The sequence below is a fragment of the Oenanthe melanoleuca genome, chromosome 12, assembly GCF_029582105.1.
Source record: "Oenanthe melanoleuca isolate GR-GAL-2019-014 chromosome 12, OMel1.0, whole genome shotgun sequence".
In the NCBI taxonomy this organism is placed as follows: domain Eukaryota; kingdom Metazoa; phylum Chordata; class Aves; order Passeriformes; family Muscicapidae; genus Oenanthe; species Oenanthe melanoleuca.
Window position 1 is genome coordinate 2,731,096 of NC_079346.1, and position 19,112 is coordinate 2,750,207.

At 41.9% G+C, this 19,112-nt stretch overlaps 1 protein-coding gene across 2 annotated transcripts in view; it reads left to right on the plus strand.

The window, feature by feature from the left end:
- CNTN3 (contactin 3) overlaps nt 1-19,112 on the plus strand; it is a 94,649-nt gene that overhangs the window by 9,057 nt on the left and 66,480 nt on the right. For both annotated transcript variants that reach the window (XM_056501850.1, XM_056501849.1), the window contains exon 2: nt 13,521-13,657. In XM_056501850.1, the coding sequence (XP_056357825.1) occupies nt 13,600-13,657 (58 nt within the window). In that variant the 5' untranslated portion in view covers nt 13,521-13,599. The remainder of the gene's footprint in view (nt 1-13,520; nt 13,658-19,112) is intronic.

Sequence of the window (19,112 nt, forward strand, 5' to 3'; positions counted from 1 at the left end):
CTTTCACAAAAGAAATGTTAATGTTGCACTGATGGAAAACCCATTTACTCTTTCCTTTTGTAAAGTTTAACTCATAGTGAACTTAGAGAATCCCAGAATGGTTTGGGTTGGAAAGGGACCTTAAAGCTCATCCAAGCCTCAATGTCCAGCCTGGCCTTGGACACTTCCAGTTCTGAGTACATTGATTTTTTATTTTTCTGGTTCCTTGCAAACCATCCTGAGGGATGCATTATTCTGATAAATTCAATGAATTCTCTTTGCATTGTGTGATTTCTAAAGAAATCTAGCCCTTTGTTTCACTGGGGTATGTTTTAGTACCCAAGACTTTTATGATTAACAGGGGTTGGTGCTTGCAGAAACAAAATCCCAGCAAGGCTTTATCATCAGTTGGCAAATCTCTGTGATTGTGTTCTTCCTCTCCAGGATTCCAGTATATGGAGATCCAATTAATATTATAGCAAAGTGAAACAAGTCTTGAAAATCTCCTTTAATATTAAGCTTTGAAAACTCTGCTTCTCTGATTCATTGTGGTCAGGTGAATTTAATGGTCTGCTTAGTCAAAAAAAAAAAAAAAAAGTTAAAGGTTCTGAAAGCCTTTGTAAAATTAAAATTCTTTTTTATGAGTTAAAACACACATTGCAGGCACAGCTTCAAGTACTCTTGTGCAAGGCTTTTTTGCAGATGAGTTTATACTTTGTTGTTGCATTAATGGAACCACTCCAAGCCAGGCACAATGTGTTCTTCAAGGCTCTGATTTTCACCTTCACTCTCCAGTGCAGTGAAGGATGCAGAAGTGTCCCAAATATCTTATCAGCTCCAGCCTCTTCCAGGCCTTGTGGAAAAGATGTGGCTACTCAAATTCTACATTCAGCTTAGAATAACTTTTCCCTGTGAGGAAGATGAGAACCCATCAATATATCATGTGTTGACACACACAAATATCCATTCTTCAGAGAGAATCTTTCCTCCTGGTGATGGTAACTCCAGAAGAACGAAATGCAGAAGATTTGGATTCTCTGGGAACATCTGGAAAGAGTTAAGGGATGCTGCCCCTGCATCTGGGAGGTTTAGGAAGAAGTATTAGGTAGGAGTGTCCTTTAGCACAGAAAAATGCAGATTTAGTGGTGGATTGGTTTCTGTAGCACATCTCCAGTCTCTGTTTATAAAGGACCTCTGGTGCCTTCTGGCCTGTCCCTTCCTTTCCTGGCTCAGAGCACAGAACTCTGTTAAACCACATGAACAGTGCCCACTCTGCTTTAAATCAAGGTGCTGGTGGATCTTGCTAAGGGAACAAAGCAGCTCTGTGTGCCTGGAGCCCACTGCAGAAGGGCTGAGCTCTCTGCTTCAGTGGCTTTATTGGTTTTTAAAGAATTATGAATTCAGTTTGAGGTCATTTCTGGAAAAGCACTTTCTCTTGGTCTGCACTACACGATTAATGGCGAGAGCAACGCCAAGTGCATTAAGACATGAAGTGAACCTTGGAGATCTGGAAGAAAAACAGCATCTCCTCAGGCCTGGGGCTTGCTGCTGCTTTCCTGCTCGACATGGTGCAAGAGAACTGTGATATTTGGGAAGTGGAGCTTTTTGGTTAGTAAAGCTCCCAGAGTAATTTGCTGGAGTTGTACCTCAGACTCACTTTGGTGCCACAATTAAGCTCACAATGTTATCATCATCATGGAATGAAGCTCCTGAACCTGACCATGTAAATTTGTGCTTGTTTCTCCATCCCCTTCCATGGGCTGTCTCTGCATCACCTTCTGCAGATTTATTTTCCTGCCAGGACATTTTGTGTCTTGGTACTTTCAATACTTTACAAACCAATTAACCTCTCTCCCCATCTTCTCTTCCTTCCGTGTTTTTCAGACCTTTGTCAGACAGACATTTCCTAATTTGAATTTAGTTTCTAAGTCAAGAAATTGATTTTTTTTTTTTTTTTTTTTTTAGTTCTTTAGATACTCTTAGGTTCATCACCACTGAATGTTATCTCAGTGGAGCTCTCTGCTCCTTCCAGTTTTGTTTGGGTTTTTGGTGGTTTTTGTTTTTTTTAAACCAAAGCTGTCAAACTTGCCCAGCAAAGCCAGTGGAGTCTTTATCACATCTAACCTTGTACTGATATTTAAAGAGATCTTGTTAGGTAATTTAAATACTTGGTAGTTTGGTTTTTTTTTCCCTGAAAGTGAAGCCTCATTGCATGGGGAAGATAAAAGAAGTGTTCCACAGTTGTTTGGCTAAAAAATCTGATTCTTTCTTTTTGCATTTGGTGGATCAGCCACATTTGCATGTATCAATCCTGGGATGGGCTGTAACATTCACCTTTTAGTGTCAGTGGAAGAAAACTCAGTGGAATTTAACCTCTAATTTCTGCTTTTTCCAAATGATGGTCTTTAGGCTGAGACTCATTTTCCTGAAGACACAAGGACCAAAGATACCCAAATAATAATAACTATAATATCTAGATTATACAGAAGTGAGATGAACTTTCCTCTCTATCACAGGGGTCTGGACACTGGCCTCCTCCAGCAGTGAGTTAATGAAGCAAATGTGTATCTAAAGTAATGCTGGAATTAAGTGGATTAATGAAGGGGAGCAGGGATGTGGGCAGTAAAACACAGAGAAAGTAAGGAGTGGGAGGATGTGGTGAAGTTTGTTAAAATGAAAATAATAGTTGAAAATAATATATTCTATGTTATTAATAATAACTATAAAATGAGTTGATTCTCTTGCTCTCCTGTCATGTGCACACAAATCAGCCAAACTCATCCCCTGAGCATCTCTAATGGTTTTCTCAGGGTCTCCTGTGGGTTTTGTTCTGCCTCCTGGTTGGGTGTTTTTTTCTCTTACAATCTCATTTTTTGATTGATATCTGTGCTACTGGTTTGAAATATGGCTGAAATGCAGTATTCGAGTTCTCAGGCAACATCTCATCGTTTCCTTTGTGAAAAAGAAAAGAAACTTTTTCATAAAAAATATTTGAGCATTTTATTCCTATTCATAAGAGAGGAAGCTCTCTCAGACTGAAGAACTTTTCAAGTGAAACTTCATAGACATCAATGCAGATTAAGCTGCCTTGGTCTCAAATAAGAAGTAGAAGGGGGGGGGGAAAAAACCTGCTGAAATGGGTTCAGCTCTAAGCATTCAGCTGTGACTTTGAGCTTTTCTTTCCTTTCACATCAGTGCTCCATGCTGCTGGGGATTATTTTCCTGCATGTGACTTGGAGGGAGATAATCACAGACAGGATGGATTAAGGGTACCTGTGGCCATATCTCCCAAAGCTCAGTTCCTTGCTGAAATTGGTGAATATTTCTATCAAGCTCCTCCATTCCCCCATATATATATATATATATATATATATATATATATATATGTTTGAAAATAATAAGAAAGAGCTGGCAAAGCTGTATATGGAATATGAATTTCACGTTTTTTCCTTTATTCCTTTTGTTTGCTTTCCCTGCTTGAAGCATCTATCCCATTTTTTTCTCTTCTTGGGAATTAATTGTTCTTTTGTGATTAAATACAGATAAAACATCTCCTTACCTGTTGCATGTAAACAAATGTGGTGTTGGAGCATCAATTTTATGTCAGCTTTGGTTTCACTGATGTTGGTCAGGAAGAAACAAATGTGTAATATAATAATAAAATATCAAATTCACACCATGTATGAGACCCTTTTAGAGGACAATCATTTGCCACTGTGTCATGTAATGCATTTGTTTGTTTGAGTTTTTGATGGATTAAGCTCTCTAATGTTAAAAACCCCAAATAAAAACCAACCCAGCAATCAGATATCTGCAGGGCAGTGGGGAAATGCTGTCCTGGCTTGCTCTGAGTAAATTGGCCAGAAAAGTCTGCATTAAAATGCATTATTAAAGAGTTTAAAATCTGCAATCTTGGAGGATTTTCCCATTTAAAAGCCAAATTGAGGCCAGGGCTTTGTGGGAAGCCCCAGTGCTGTGGTGGCATTTTGGGGGGAGAGGTGCAGATTCTCATCCTCACATCTGTTAGGAATTTTTTAATTTCTGTTGGGACAAAGAAATACCTGTACTGCTTTTCTGGAAAATTCCTGCCTAATGCAGTACACAGTCATGATTTAAGGTTGGATTGGGTGTGCACAGATGTGGTGGTGCATAGGGGATTTCTTCCTGTATTGGGCTGGTCATAGGACAAAAACTTCATTTAAATGGAATAAATTTTCTTACAGACATTTGGGCATTCTTGAGACTTGGAAGGAGGAAGGAGAGGGTGAGAAGGAGGAGGTTTTTCTGCCATTCTCTCTTTAGTATGCACCATTAAACAAACATATATATCAATATCTCTCTGTAAATACATGTACATATGTGTAGGTAGCAACACATTTTACTGTTTAACCTAAAAAGTCTCTGGAGTTTTTCAGTCCCAAAGTGTCTGACTGTTTAATTTGCCAGCTCTAAAGGCATTCAGCACAGAATGATTTTTCTCACATGTTGCAGTTTAAACTGCCAGTGTAAGGGAAGTTTAGTGGGTTGGAAATGTTGTTTCTGTCTGCTCTGATGGAGTTTGAGTCTCTCCTGCAGTGAGAGGACCAGGCAGGTGCAGTGCTCGTCTTGATGAGGATTTTTGGGACTAAGAGCAACAACAGGGAGCTCTGAAAATCAAAGTAACTTCTTAGAGAACTTAAACACAGGGCCCTGCTGATGTAAATTTCGGTTCATTTGGATGTTGGGAGTATTTTTGTGTTGAATTTTAGATTCTTTTAAGTTGCAGAGTAACATTGTCAGCACTTCTTAAGTGCAGTGTCTATGCCACTGTTTTGTGGCGTTTAATGGGCTGTCTGTGGTTGGTTTTTATTGTTTCAGTTTTAGATCTTTGTGTTGGGAGAGAGTTGGGGACAGGCTTCAGGTTTGTGTTGGATTTTTTATTCTGTTTATTCAAGTGCTTGCTGTCCTGTTGTCACTTTGCTGCTTGGATGCAGCAAAAATTTCACTTTCTGGGATTTGAAGCCCATTTCAGGTGTAGGATCTTGTCTTATCCTGTGATTTTGAGTAGAGACATGAGAGAGAACAGCACATTCTGTTAAAAATATTTGAGGTAGATGGTTTTACCATGAGCTGTAGCATCACTGGAAATTCAGCAGGCTCTAAATTTTTGATGAAGAGGGAACTGCTGACAAATTGCTGCAGGTGACCCTTGGAGCCAGGGCAGCCAGCATGGATCAGCATTCCTGGAGATCCTGCAGGATCTGGGTGTGAATTCTGGCTGGGACACCACCAGAGGCACAGATCAACTTTGTTCTGGCCAAGGAATATCAAAGTGGAATTATGTATGCAGTGGAAAGTGATGAGTTTTTATTGGGGCAGCCGTGCAGGATGAAAGAGGCTTTTGAAGTTGTGATTTGTAGGGGATGGAAGTGAAGGGGCTTGGAGAGAAATGCTGATGGTTGTGCCTCACCACAGATAAAGGAATGGATCATTAAAGTGTCCTGGGCTGGTCCCAGCAGGAAAGGGGGGATTGTCCCCTCTCAGGTGAGACCCACCTGCAGAGCTGCCCCAGCACAGGAGGGACCTGGAGCTGCTGCAGAGCCCAGAGGAGGCTCCAGGATGGGCAGAGGATGGAGCAGCTCTGCTGGGAGGAAAGGCTGGCACAGCTGGGATTGTTCACTGCACAGGAGAAGCTTTGGGGTGAGCTCAGGGTGACCTTGGAAGGGACACAGGAAAGATGGAGAGAGAGAATTGACAAGGGATGGAGGGACAGGACACAGGGAATGGCTTCACACTGACAGAGAGTGGGTTTAGGTGAGATATTTGGAATAAATCCTTCCCAGGGAGGGTGGGCAGCCCTGGCACAGGTGCCCAGAGCAGCTGTGGCTGCCCCTGGATCCCTGGAGTGTCCAGGCCAGGTTGGACACTGGGGCTGGAGCCCCTGGGACAGTGGGAGGTGTCCCTGGATGATCTTTTAGCTCCCTTCCAGCCCAAACCATCCTGATTCCTGGTCACCCTTCCTTTCAGGGACTGAGAACTGACTCAGCAGCAGCATCTCCTCCATCCCAAGGCTCTCTGTGCTCATGGCAGTGAGTCCTGGCAGCCCTGGAGAGTTTGGAACACAAATCCAGACATCAGAGTCACTCCTCTTATGGAAATACAGAAATAACAATCAGGTCTCACCCTTTCCCCCCACTGCAGCTACACAAGCCAGAGTTCAGCCAACTTCATATTTGATTTTTTGAAAATTCCAGCAGCTCTGATTTATTTATAATAATTCTCAAGCCCTACATTATTTTAAAGTAATTTGTGACATGCTGTCATGTGGGTTCACAGAATTCCTGACCTCTGGAAACACCTGTCTTGAGACGCCTGGTTGAAGGTGAGGACCCATAAATGTTGTCAGAAAAGTGTCTGGAATTGTAGGTCACAGGGGGAAAGCTTCAGGCATACAAATTACAACAACAGGGGCCTGAAAATAACAGAGGAAATACTTGACTTGTGACAGGTCACTCTTCTGGAAAAAAAAAAAAGAGTTTTTCAAGTTGGTTATTGATTTAAAATATTGTTATTCCAAGAAAGGAAGAATTAATGGGCAGAGCACAGGTTATGTCATCAGGGGTGCATTGCAGTTTTAACATTTTTGTTAGTCAGCATGGCTTTAAATGCACAAGGTTGTACTGTGATGGGTTGGGAAGGCATTTAATAATTACTGAAGTACAGAGAAATGTATCTGTCCAGAGTAATAATGGAAATATTTAAAGTAGCAGCTGAAGTTGGCTTTTGGCAGTGAGTGCTGAATATGAATATCTGCTTTTCAATTTTATTAACACTTGTACGGAATCTCAAACATTTCTTTGTGCTAAATATGCAAAATTCTGGGATACCACAGGTAAAGAATTCTTCCCAAGACACTGCAGCCTGAAAATATTTGGTTTTTAACATCCTTTCCTCCTATGTGTTTGGGGAGTTCAGTTTTGGCACTGAGTGGAGGTTTTGCTTGGAGCCTGGGAGTGAGTTTGGTGTTAGGCAGGGCACACAAAGATTTCCACAGAAGTTTGATGTGTGGATGTTTCACCAAGTAATGCTAAAAAAGGCAGTATAATTCTGATTTAATGTAACAGCTGCATTTTGAATTTGAAAAACTAACCTGCTCTAGCAGTGCAACACTTGCACTGCACCAACACCAAAAATAGTTTGCAGGAACTGCACATGGAATGAGATTTGGGGCCCTGGGGTGGGAATTGGTGCTCAGCGTGTGTTGGGTGTTGAGTTGTTTCAGAGTTACTAATTTTAAATTGTATTTTCTAACTGATTCAATGGCAAGAGTTTAAAGAGGGTCTGGTAAACACTTCCTGGCAAACTTTGGGAAGAGTGCAGGGCTCCCATGGGTGTCCCAGGGTTGACAGAGCTGAGCTGTCTCCACAGGGGCTGCAGAGTCAAAACCTCTGGCCAGATGTAAAGTGGTTGATGCACAGAGCTGTGGAAGGTGATGGTGATAAAACAGAGCAGGATTCCTGAGGACTTTAGGATAAATGTCACTCCTTAATGATTCTTTTTGCAGCTCTGCTGCTGTTGTTGAGATGGAATAACTCCCTGTGCTAAAGGCTGAGCTGGGCTAAAGGTTTTGGTTACAGCTCTGAGATGGCAGAAGTGCAGGTGGGGAGTTCAGAAAATATTTGCAGAAGATATTTGCAGGTACCTTTGGCACTTTAGAGTTGGATTCAGAAAACCCTGCTGGTGTGGGCAGGGGCTGGACTGTTCTGAGGAATGAGAGATAAAAGCAGATGTTCTGTGGCAGTGTGTGGAGGGATGAGGATGTGGGGACAGTGGCATTCATCACTACAAATGCTCTTTGCTGCAGTGGGAGAAGGAGGGGCTCAGATGAGCTCAGGGATGTTGTGCAGAGCAGAACCAGCTGTGTGAGATGTTCCAGGGAGTTTGGGTCAGGTGCAGAGGATGGAGGGCTGGGGAGGCAGGGGACCGTGCCTGAGAGTCAATAAATGCAGCCAGACAGGAGAGGTTGTAATAAAACTCTCCACAGAACAGTTGCTGCTTCTTCCATATTAAGCTGTTGTAAATTAATTTTGTATAAAATGATGCTTTTAACTAGGCCTCTGCTAATGGCACACTGGAGAGAGCTTTAGTCCTGCTTGGCAATGGAGAAGTGTGTGTGGCAGTTCCTGGCTGGGCTCTGCTGCAGCCGGGTCAGAGGATGTGCTGCTGTCAGTGCCCCTGCAGGCACAGCTGAGGATGCTGAGGAAGGGCCAGGGGCACCCACAGGTTCCTCCTGGGGTGCAGCTCCTGGCGAGTGATGCTGCCATGGGGCAGGGATCTAATGAGACCCCACAGGAGTTGGAGCAATCACATTTTTCCTTGGAGCACCATTCTAAGCTTGTCTCAGGAACAGGCCACAGCATTGCTTAGCAGGATTTTTAACTCTCCTCTTTGTCTTGCTGCTGGAGCTTTTAACTGGTCAATCCTTTTTTATTTACAGCCTTTCAGGTGTAGTGGATGCATTTGTGTTTCTTTCAGAAGTGCTGCCACTGTTGGCTCTGTGCTGGTCAATATTGCCTCTGTGTTTTGTTTTCCAAAGCATTTCCCATCTCTAAAAAGAAATTACTCTGATATCTTACTCTCTACATCTGCCTGGTGCATGATGTCAAATTGAATTAACTCTTTCCTTCAACTTCTAAATTCTCTTCTTAAACTGGCACAATTTCTGCTTCAGTGCAACCAATAACTGATCCCAGTTTGATTTCAGTGAATTATGAGTGGCCAGCTGTGGCATTGGACAGTCTGACCTTGCCTGGATATTTGTAGGTACCTTTGGCATTTTTGATTTGGATTCATCTCAACACAGACAGATCCAAGTGAACTGGGCTGTGTTGGTATCAGAGCAAGATCTGAAGATCACCTGGCATTAGAGGAAGACTGGCTTGATAAATCAGGTACAAATGGAGAATACCACAAGAGTTTTCTTTCCTTTGGGTTTTCAAACATTTTAGCATTTTTATAGTTATTTTTAGATTGACCATGGAGAGGTAAGTGTGGAGTTCCCATGCAAAACTGGAATGTTTTCATCATGGCACTGGTGCCTCCAGGCTTGCTCCTGGATTCAGGGAGGAGGGAAATGTCCAGCTCAGCCCTTTCCTCACTGAAACCACCTGCACTGGGTCACTTGTCACAGCAGCTGGTGTCATTTTGAGGGGAATCAGAAATGGATGTCACTGCCCTCCCTGAAAAATAAGCACAATGGGCTGCCTGAGCTTCTTGTGGAGTGTTCAGCAGCTCATCCTTTGATGCTGGAGATGACTTTAGCATTAACTTGAGTGCAAATCTCATCATTCATCCAGGTAAGCCCCTGGCACAGGGCCCAGAGCAGCTGTGGCTGCCCTGGATCCCTGGAATGCCCAAGTTGGACACTGGGGCTGGAGCACCTGGGACAGGGGAAGTGTCCCTGCCATGGGAAATGGGAATGAGCTTTAAGGGCCTTCCCAACCCAAACAATTCCATGGTTTTATGAGATTTTAATAATTCCCTGCCTTAGCAAAGATCTGCTGACCTCTAGTGTCAGGACATCACTTGATTTTCTGTGCTGTGCTTTGTGATCAACACAGAAAAATAAGTTCTGGGTCTCCAGAGCTCTCCTGAGTTCCAGGAATTTCTGATTCATTTAGACTTGGTGACTCTACAAATTCCTCCTGCTCAAACTCCAGTTTAAAATGAACTTGCCAGCCAGCTCTGACAAGTTCCAGTTCTATATATAGAAATAAAAATTCCACCTTCAGGGAACTACTGCTTTTTATGTTTGACTCTGTGTAGTAAAAATTAAGGTCACTGAATAAAATTACTGGTTCTTGAACCTTCCCCAAACTTTTTATTTCTTTCAGACATTCATGTGCATCACTTGCCATATTATATGATCTGAAAATTCAAAGGTCTGGAAGGCTAATTTTAAAGGAAAAAAAATGAATTTTTTAATATGTGTGTGCTCCCATCCTGCTTTATTTGTTTGGCTGGTAGTTTGTTTGGGGTTTTGGTGTTTTTTTTCTGGATAACCAATTGTTCCCATCAAAAAAATGGTTGGATCAACTCATGACTTTTCTCTCTGAAAGTTAAAGAAATAAATAATGAAGAAATCTAATCTGTTAATTTTTCCTGGTGTTTTTTACACCATTTCACACCTTTGCTTTTTTACTGCCTTGAAATAACTTTGTCTTCTGAAAGCAGAGCACTGCCTAATAATAGGAAATTTCTGCTTTAAAAACTACATTTCTATTTCCTTTTGCATATTCTGTGGATATTACTTTGTTTCTTTACAAGTTTTTCCAACCACACCAGGTGCTGTTTCTCTTTATTCTTTCTATTCTTTATATACAAAATGCTGAATTTTGGGGGGTAGCCAGTTTAAATCTTATTTCCAAAACCCCCAGAGGATGTTGTGGATCTGCCCCTTTGCTTCTCTAAAGGGGGACATGAAACAATTCTTAATGTGAAGAATAATGTTATAATAATATTTTATTAGTAGTATTTTAATATGGTTATTTTAACATTACATTGAAGTTTAATTTGTAAGATGGGACATTTTGAAAGCAAATCCCAGAGGCAACGGGCTGGGACCTGAGAAAGGGCTGGGGTTATGTGGGAGCTGAGAAGGAGAGATGCTCAGTGTTGTTCTTGGATTTTGGATCCCTGGATTTCTTTGATGCAGGTTATTTCCATGTGAGAAATAATTGGAACATGTATCTTCTAAAAAACAACCCACTGCAGCCTTTCTAATACAATGTTTTGGGGATTTTAACATCTTAATTTTTAGATCATTGCAGTAAGAAAGAAAAGTTTACAGCAGAGCTGAGCTGCTGTGGTGTTCAATATTTGATTTTTTTCTCTCTTTTTGGAGCAATTTCCAAGGCAGAAGCTTTCTCCAGTGCCCAGCATTGACCCAGGGTCTGCAAACAGCCTGATCCCACTGACCTGGCCAGGGGCAGCTCTGCTTTGTAGCCCTTCATGTGCCTCTGCAGAGAAAAACTACTCTGGGCTCCTTTTCTTTGTAGGAAATGAACTGAGGAGAAACTTCAATGAGTTCATGCTTTGGGTGTGCATCTGGGTTTGCATCTTTGTGCAAACAGCCATTGTTGAGCACAAGGATGCATTTATCTGGCTTGGAGCTGGGAGTTTGAGTGTGGTGCTCTTCAAATGAGGCAGTGCTATTCAGGGATGGATCCTAGATTAGCAAAGCCTCACAGAACACAGGGAAAATGAAGTGTTTAAAGTAATTTAAGTCTTACAGTGGTAGCTGGTAGCTACTCTTCTCTCTTTAGATATTAAAATTTATTAAAATATAATGCAGCCAGAGGTTGGGATGTATTTTTATGACTTTATACCCACATACAAAGCTTTCAATTTTTAAATTTTTTTTTTTTTAGCTTCTACCAAAGCAATTTTTTTCTGGCCTGAAATGAATCTATCATGTTCTGCTTTGCCCAGAGCACTTAGAGAACAAAACCAAATTAATTTAGCTTCTCCATATTTTTTTTTTTCCCTTGCAAGACTGCAAGAAAGCTGACACACAGGAGTGACCTACTTTAATATTCCTGCTGCACCTCCTCCCCTGTGCCCTCCCTGCCCTTCTGCCTCTGGGCAGCTGTGGAATTTTGGATTCCAGGGGCTGGGGTGGAGATGCTCCAGCAGGATTCAGCTCTGCATCCCCAAGGTGTTCTGGGCTGTTCCTGTGCTGGATAACATTCCATGGATAACATTCCCTTGGAAATTCCAGTGAGGAATGGCCAACTCCAAGTTTACAGCTTCAGCAAGAAGTTTTTTTGTTGTTGTTTGGTTTCTTTTTTCTGGTTTCAGTTTGCCCTTTTTTTCTGGGGGTTTGTTTTGATTCTGTTGGGATTTTTTTTTTTTTTTTTTTTGTGGGTTTGCTTTGCTTTGCTAAGGAAAGAAAAAATCAGAACTAAAAACCAAACAGAAAAGAAAAGTAAAACCTTGGACTGCAGATCTGCCACAGAACAGGTTTCTTTGTGTCCTCACTTTTTCTTTTTTGGCTCAAAGAAAAGTTTGGGCAGTGCTCTGAGCACAGGGTGTGATGCTCAGGGTGTCCTGTGCAGGGCTGAGGGTTGGATTTATGATCTTTGTGGGTTGCTGCCAATATTCTGTGATTCTGTGAACTGCACTGTTGCCAAAGCACTGCTCTGCAGCTTTTACCATGCAAAATTAACAGAGTTTATTGTGCTCCCATCACTCCTTTTGGAAACCAATGGCATTTTTCAATCTGAGATCTGGGTGAGGCTCCTGGAATTGCACCCAGGGAGCTGCCCTGGGGTGGGATGTTCCCTTTGGTCTGGGGGAATTGCTGCATCCCTGCAGGGAGCCTCCCTCTGTGCCAGCTGTGCTGGGGGACCAACACCTATCACATAATAGAGATGGGAGGGCTTGGAGCTGCTTCTTTTGTGGTTTGGAAGCACGTGGGGACAAGGAGAAAGCAGGAATTGAACACGGGGTGGAAGCAGGATGAGGAAAAATATTCTCCTTGTGGCAAAGGGTGATGTGTTCTGGAGGAGAGTCAGTTCTCCTAGCTAATCACAGGTTGGGGACGTTTCAGGGAGGACCCTCTAAATTCTTTTTTCTGGGGAGCTTAGCTAGAAATTCAAACAGTTGTTCTACAGCAGTATTAAACCCTTAATTAAAAAAAAAAAAAAAAGGAAGGTAGTTCACATGGAAACATCAAGTTCAGACAGCTCAGATTTGGCTCCTCAGAATTAGTAGTTGCTTTCTTGACCTTTATGTTGTTGTGCAGTGATCTGTGGGCTAATCATTTAGTTTGGGCTGTGTCCTGCCTGTCTCCCCTTCTCTCAAGGAAGAAGATGCTGTGGAAGTGACAGCCAGAAAATAAAAAAAACAGAGTTGTCTTACAACTAAAAAAAAAAAAAAAATTACTGTAAAGTTTCTTTAGGGAAAAAATACAAGTAAAATAATGCCCTAGCCAGGTTGGTAGGCACAGGGTTTATCATCTGGCCAGTGACAAAGGGGCAGTAAATTGGTTCATTGCACCTGCTGCAGAAGTCCAAAGAGAAATTAAAAACTGAAAAAGCCATCAGTGAGCACATCACACTCCAGTACATCAAAAAAAGGATGGGTTGGACATGGCTTTAATTGAATCAGTTACTGGTCTGTGTTGTTGCCAGCATGGTTTGCACAGGCTGCTCCTCCCAGATGTGTTCAGCTGCTGAACTGTGAATGGCTGCACCTCCCTTCCTTTAAATCCCCTGTATCTCACAAATAAATCAGTGCTGGAGCTTGGTGGGAAGTGGGAACTGCAAAATCAACTTAGCTCTCAGCTCTGCTCCTGCTGGAGAATAAAACCTCCAGCACCTCATGTACATGAAACAGATGAAATACAAATGTACCCTTCTTTTGGGGGATTAAGTCCTGGAAAAAAAAAGGGGAACATTAAAGGATCTGTCAACTTTGTATTTATTTAAAAGTGCATTAGCAAGGAAGCCAGTTCTTAAGGACCATCAAGGGATTCAGTTTTATGTCTGTTCTTTTAACAGGTTGAACCTTGCCACCTGAAAGACTTAAACACACAGTTCCTCTGAGACAAGCAGAATCACTGAATTCAGGGGACTGAAGATGCTGCTGCTGCTGTGGGAGCAGCTGTTCCTGGTGTCACTTGTGGGCTGCCTTGCAGGTAACAATGATCTCTAACTTCTCTTTTAGAACTGTGCACAAATTGCCAGATTCAAGGTTTCAGCTGCAATTGAGGAGACCCCAGAGGTTTTGAAATGCACAAGTTGTGTGCAGTTTAGAAGCCAGGCATGCAACAGATGTGTTAAATAATGCAAAATATTAAGAATGAGTGAATTAAAAGCACCTTTGCTAGGTAGGGATGTGCTTTCAAAGCAAGCAGAAGACATTTGAATGCATTCAGGATTTTGTGCTGATTGAAGAGCTGCAGTGTGTGTTTGTCTTTAACTGGACACTTCAGATTCTTGCTGTGGCTGATTGCTGCAGCTTTTCTCCAAGCTCTGCTTTAGAATGGGCTTTATTCCTGAGGAGCAGCACGGTGTTATTGCTGAACTGGTGCAGAGGTTTGCTTTCCTTGCTGTGCCAGGCAGCTCTCAGAGTCTGGAGCTGCTGGAGCTCCTCCCTGCTGCCAGCCAGCTCTGCAGTCACTGTTCTGAGCCTGCTGGAGCTCAGAGCTCACTCTCAGGGCTTGCCATGGGGATCTCTGCTCAGCTTGTTCTGCTCCAGCACCCCCAGTGATGCTGAGTGTGTCCTGCCCTCAGGGCTGGGCTCTGGTGGATTCTGTGCCCCTTGGCTTTGCCAGGCCTGCCAAGAGCAGGGCAGTGCCCAAATGCCCCTGGGCATCCTCCCAGGATGGTCAGCACAGCCCTGGGGAGGAGGGCAGTGCTCTACTTCATGTGGATGAAAATCCTGGTTTATCCCCAGCTCTGCTTGCATAGATGAGTTTGCTTTCCACGAGCTCCAGGGCAGGAGGGATGGAAGGAAATGCTGTGGCTGCCCTGGGCAGTCCCCTGGCTGTGATTTTATCTGGTCCTGTGCTGTGCCAGCCTCTCCCTCCATCCCCTTCCTCCCATGACCAGTGCTTGTGTCCTGGCTGTGCTCAGGAGGGTTGGAGCCCTGCACATCCAAGGAAGATGGATTCAGCTTTTCATGGAGCTTCAGAAGGCCAGGATTTGTTTGTGGCTTGGTCAGGAGCTTTAAAGAAAGGGAAGTGACATTGTTAAACCAGTGTCCATCCTCCCAGCCCTTCTCTGCTCCTATTTCAGGTCACTCCCTGCAGCTGGTACTTGCCAAACAAAGTCTGGTGGCCATGGGGAGTTGGTAGGTTGGAGGACCAGCAGGGGGTCAAGTGAAAAGCTGCTTTTCCTATTTCCAAAAGCCAGCTGGCATGAGCAGGGCTGCTTGGGATGACATCCCTGATTTAATGTTGAGTTGCTGTCACTGAGGAGGTTCTGTGGAGTCCCAGGCAGCACTGGCAGAGACAAGAGTTGAGCCACATACAATTTTCAGCTGCCTGACCCATCTCCTTCAAAACTCTGCAGAAGGGCTCGATCTGACATAAAAATCTCCTGATATTTGGAGCCTAGGTGTGTGCTCAATGCTCACATCACCTGTTTGCTCCAATTGCATGAATCTCCTCAGTGGACCTTTGGAACAGCTGGCTGCTGAAATCCACTTGGGAATCCTTCAGTTGAATTGATTTCAGAACAGATTCTAGTAAGAGCATGCTCTAAATGTAAAAACAAGTTGTCAGACAGTTTGGAGAATGTTATTTTAACCTCTTATTAAAACAGATCAGCAGGTATTCTGCCTCCCCAAAGAAAACCATTTTTCTTTTGCTTTGCCTATAAGCAAAAAGACAGTTCTTGTAAGAGCTGTCTGCAGTTCAGTGTTATGAAATAACATCGTAGCTGCAGAAAAGGAGATGATGCTGATCCTGGCTTATAAACCCTGACATTCTCTGTCTTTGCAGATAATGGATTTCAAAGTAGGCCCCTTATTGCAGTGTCCTATATTGAATTGCTTTTCCTTTATCTGTTGTGAATCTTCATAGTTCATCAAAGAGGGGAATGTGAGAGGGTCTAATGAAAATAAACAGTGACCCTTGGGTTTTTGTTTACTGAAGTATGATTGCATCTGTATGACTAATGATCCCATTTTTTTTTGTCCATTTACCTTGGGGAGCAAAAAGGTGATTACTGAGTAATTTTAAATATTAAATATATATATATATATATATATATATATATATATATATATATATATATATATGGGGGGGTTTCCAAATGTCTGCCTTGTTAGGAGAGGCATTTCAAAACACACACTTTAGCATTTTTATCTTTAAATTACTCTGAAGACCGACTTCAAAGGTAAAAATGAGTAAAATATGCAGAACATCATCAACAATGAAAGTGCCAGACTAAGCTGTGGTGAGGTCATGAATTAATTCCAGGTGTGACTTTTGCAACTTCTGATTCCTGTGGGGTCTTCACCTTTCCTGAGTGCCCTGATTGCACCTGGTGCTTTGGGGCTCTGGGGCAGCAGTTCCTGTCTGGAATGAGTGAGGGTGAATTTGTTGAGCAATTTGGTGAATTTGTGAGCCCCCATCACAGGAGTGTGTAAAAACTTCCCTGCTCCAGCCCTGCAGAGCACAGGCACTGATTTCTGTGCCTCCTTGAGATGTTCTGCTGCTGCTAAACCAACTGCTCTCTCCCCAAAAAGGGATGTTCTTAAAGCTTCTCCTGAGAATTAAGGGGAAAAACAACTTTTGAAGGGGAAGGAAAGCTGTGAATAAAGAGAGAGTTCAAAAGAAACAGAACAAGGAGGATTCTGTGTGTAAATACATAATTTTTTTCTCCTTGAGGAGATGAAAGGGCACGTTTCAAACACTGTGTCCAGGGCAGGACCTGGAGATTCCACTTGGGTTGACTCTCCTCAAATTCTGACTCCTTGCCACCACAAACAGGGTCTTTGCTGCACTTCACTTAAATAGAGAAAAACAAAAATAGTCATTAATTTCTTTTCCATCCAGCCATTGCAAGCCTTGGCAAAAAAAAAAAAAAAAACAAACCCAAAAACAAAAACACAAAGCCACAAAGAAAAAACACAGTCAATGCACTGCTGTAATATATAGAAACTATTTGGACATTGCAGTCTGGTTCCTGTTCTATCACTTTATACTAAAATTTGTCAGTAGGGAGATTTTTCTTCTAATTCCTTATTCAGCAGTCCATTTGAGTTTAAAACTAGATCATATTCTGTGTATTTCTTTATGTCAATTCAGGTGTTTTTATTGCTTTCATTTTCGTTTTTTCATTTTGTTTTCTCAGGCTAATGCAGAAATAAACTGTTAAACCCTCAGGCACAGCGATGTCATGTATCAGATTCACAGTTCTCCTCTTTTTTAGTATCAAGTTTAGGAGACTTATGAAATTGGAAAGCATGATTCTTTCTTTATTTTCCTGAGAGCATGAAAACAAACCTTCTGTGTTCTTACTGCTCTGATGTTGTGATTAAATCATTCCACGAGGAAAGCAGAAATATCCTCTTCAGATTTAGTCTTTGGTGGGGAGTTTCTCTTTGGGTAAAAGTCCATTTGTAAGACAAAAAAACAAACAGCATCATCTACTACTCTTGTTCAAATTCAGTTTTCATTAAGAGTTACAACCTTCAGACAGAGCCAGCCTGGCTTTTGATGCATAATGCTTTTGCATATTAATAATAATCTCCTTTTTGTGCATTATACATGCCCTGCCATCATGTTCAAGTGCAGCTATGGCAGCAGTGACTGTCAGAATTGTTTAGCTGGGATGGTTTGTGCAGCACTGCCAGGATTCATTGCACTGACAGAAAGTTTGGCTTCAGTTAGTGACAAAATGAGAAACCACTCTTAAGGGTCCTGCTTTTTCCTGAAGTGTTTGGTGCCCATTTGGGGAGCAAAAAGGGGATTACTGAGCATTTAAAAAAAATTAAAAATATATGTGTGTGTATATATGTGTACATATATATACATATATATATATATGAATATAAATGTGTATATATATTTTTGTGTATACACATATACATATTATATGTATTATGTATGTGTATATATATTATCTATATATATGTATATATATGTGGGAATTCAAAATGTCTACTTTGTTTGAAATTTTAAAACACACACTTTAGCATTATAATGTTTAAGTTACTCTGAAGTGCAACTTCAAATACAAAAAGGAGAAAATTAGGCACAACAACATCAACACTGGAAGTGCAGAACTCATCTGTGAGCTGTGGTGAAGTGAGGAATTAATTCCAGGTATAACTTCTTGCACTTCCCATTCCTGTATGGCCTTCACCTCCTGGTCTTTTTTAAAGATTTACTCTTTACCAGGGTAAATTTTGCCTTTCTCTGCAGCTCCTTTCTTCCTCCTGTAGCAGCCTTGGGCACTCCTGGCTGAGGTGACCATTTAATGCATTCACTTGGAATTAGGTGAGAGATAAAAAAGGGTTTCTTTCATGAGGATCTGTGTTTTCTGTCAGCTAAATATAAATTTGGGTATAAATTGAAGTCCAAAGAAAGAGCTTTGTTGGCATCCCAGCCTTTCTCCAAGCTCCTGCATTTCCAGGAGTTTGGGTTTCCATGCTGGACATGCTCTTACCAGTTACAATATTTAATTCCATAAGTGCAGAAAGTGCTGTTAGATTCAAATCCTTTTTAAGAGAGACCTTTCATAGCTTTTGAAGAGTCTCCTTGGTTTCTGCCTTATCTTTCAAGCTGAAGAAATCCTCCTCAAAAGCAGCTCCCTCGTGCTGCAGATACTGTCTGACCTTAAAGCTGAATCCTCACCTTCACACAATTAATGCTTCATTTCAACAAGACAAATGCTGCCCTCATCTTCATTAATTAAGCTTATGGCTGATTTGATGACATTGGAATGGAGAAGTTTTAGCTACTGGCAATTCTGATTTTCACATAAATTACCAAGAAAAGAATTTCCAAGCAGTTTATCCTGCAATAAAATTCTGTTATTGCAAATATTACTGAGCATGAAGGCTGTACATTTGTACTTAGACAGTTCTTCTGCCTACTGCAGTTTAAAGTGCAATACAATACAGAAAATAATTCCAATATATTTTTTGTAAACTGTTATGGAGCTTGAGCACATTGAATAGTAATCCCTGCTGGAATACTTACTCCAATCCACAAGCTAAATATTGATTTCATAGGAATTGTGATAATTCCCACAGAAGCCTCAGGACTTCTGTTTGCTGAATTTTTTGGTAGATCATTGCCTGGTGTTTTGTTTTTGGCTGCTTATTTGCTGTGTGACTTCAGCCTTTTTTCCCAGACACCTTGGAAAAAGTGACTTTGGAAGATTCCCAGCTTTCCCTCATTTCCCTTAGCATGAAGCCAGCTTGACTTGTGACAAGGACAGAGCAGGAGCCTCTCCACAGGTTTTTTGGGTTTTAATGTGGGCCAGCACTGCCAAAGCTTCATGGTCTGGAAGGTCCTGGAAGTTCTTGGAAGACTTTTGGCTTCCATCCCTTTATTTGGGAAGTTCAGGACATCTTGGAGTTAAAAAAATTCAGATTAAAGAGGCTGTGACTGACAGTTGAAAAACAGGGAAGGT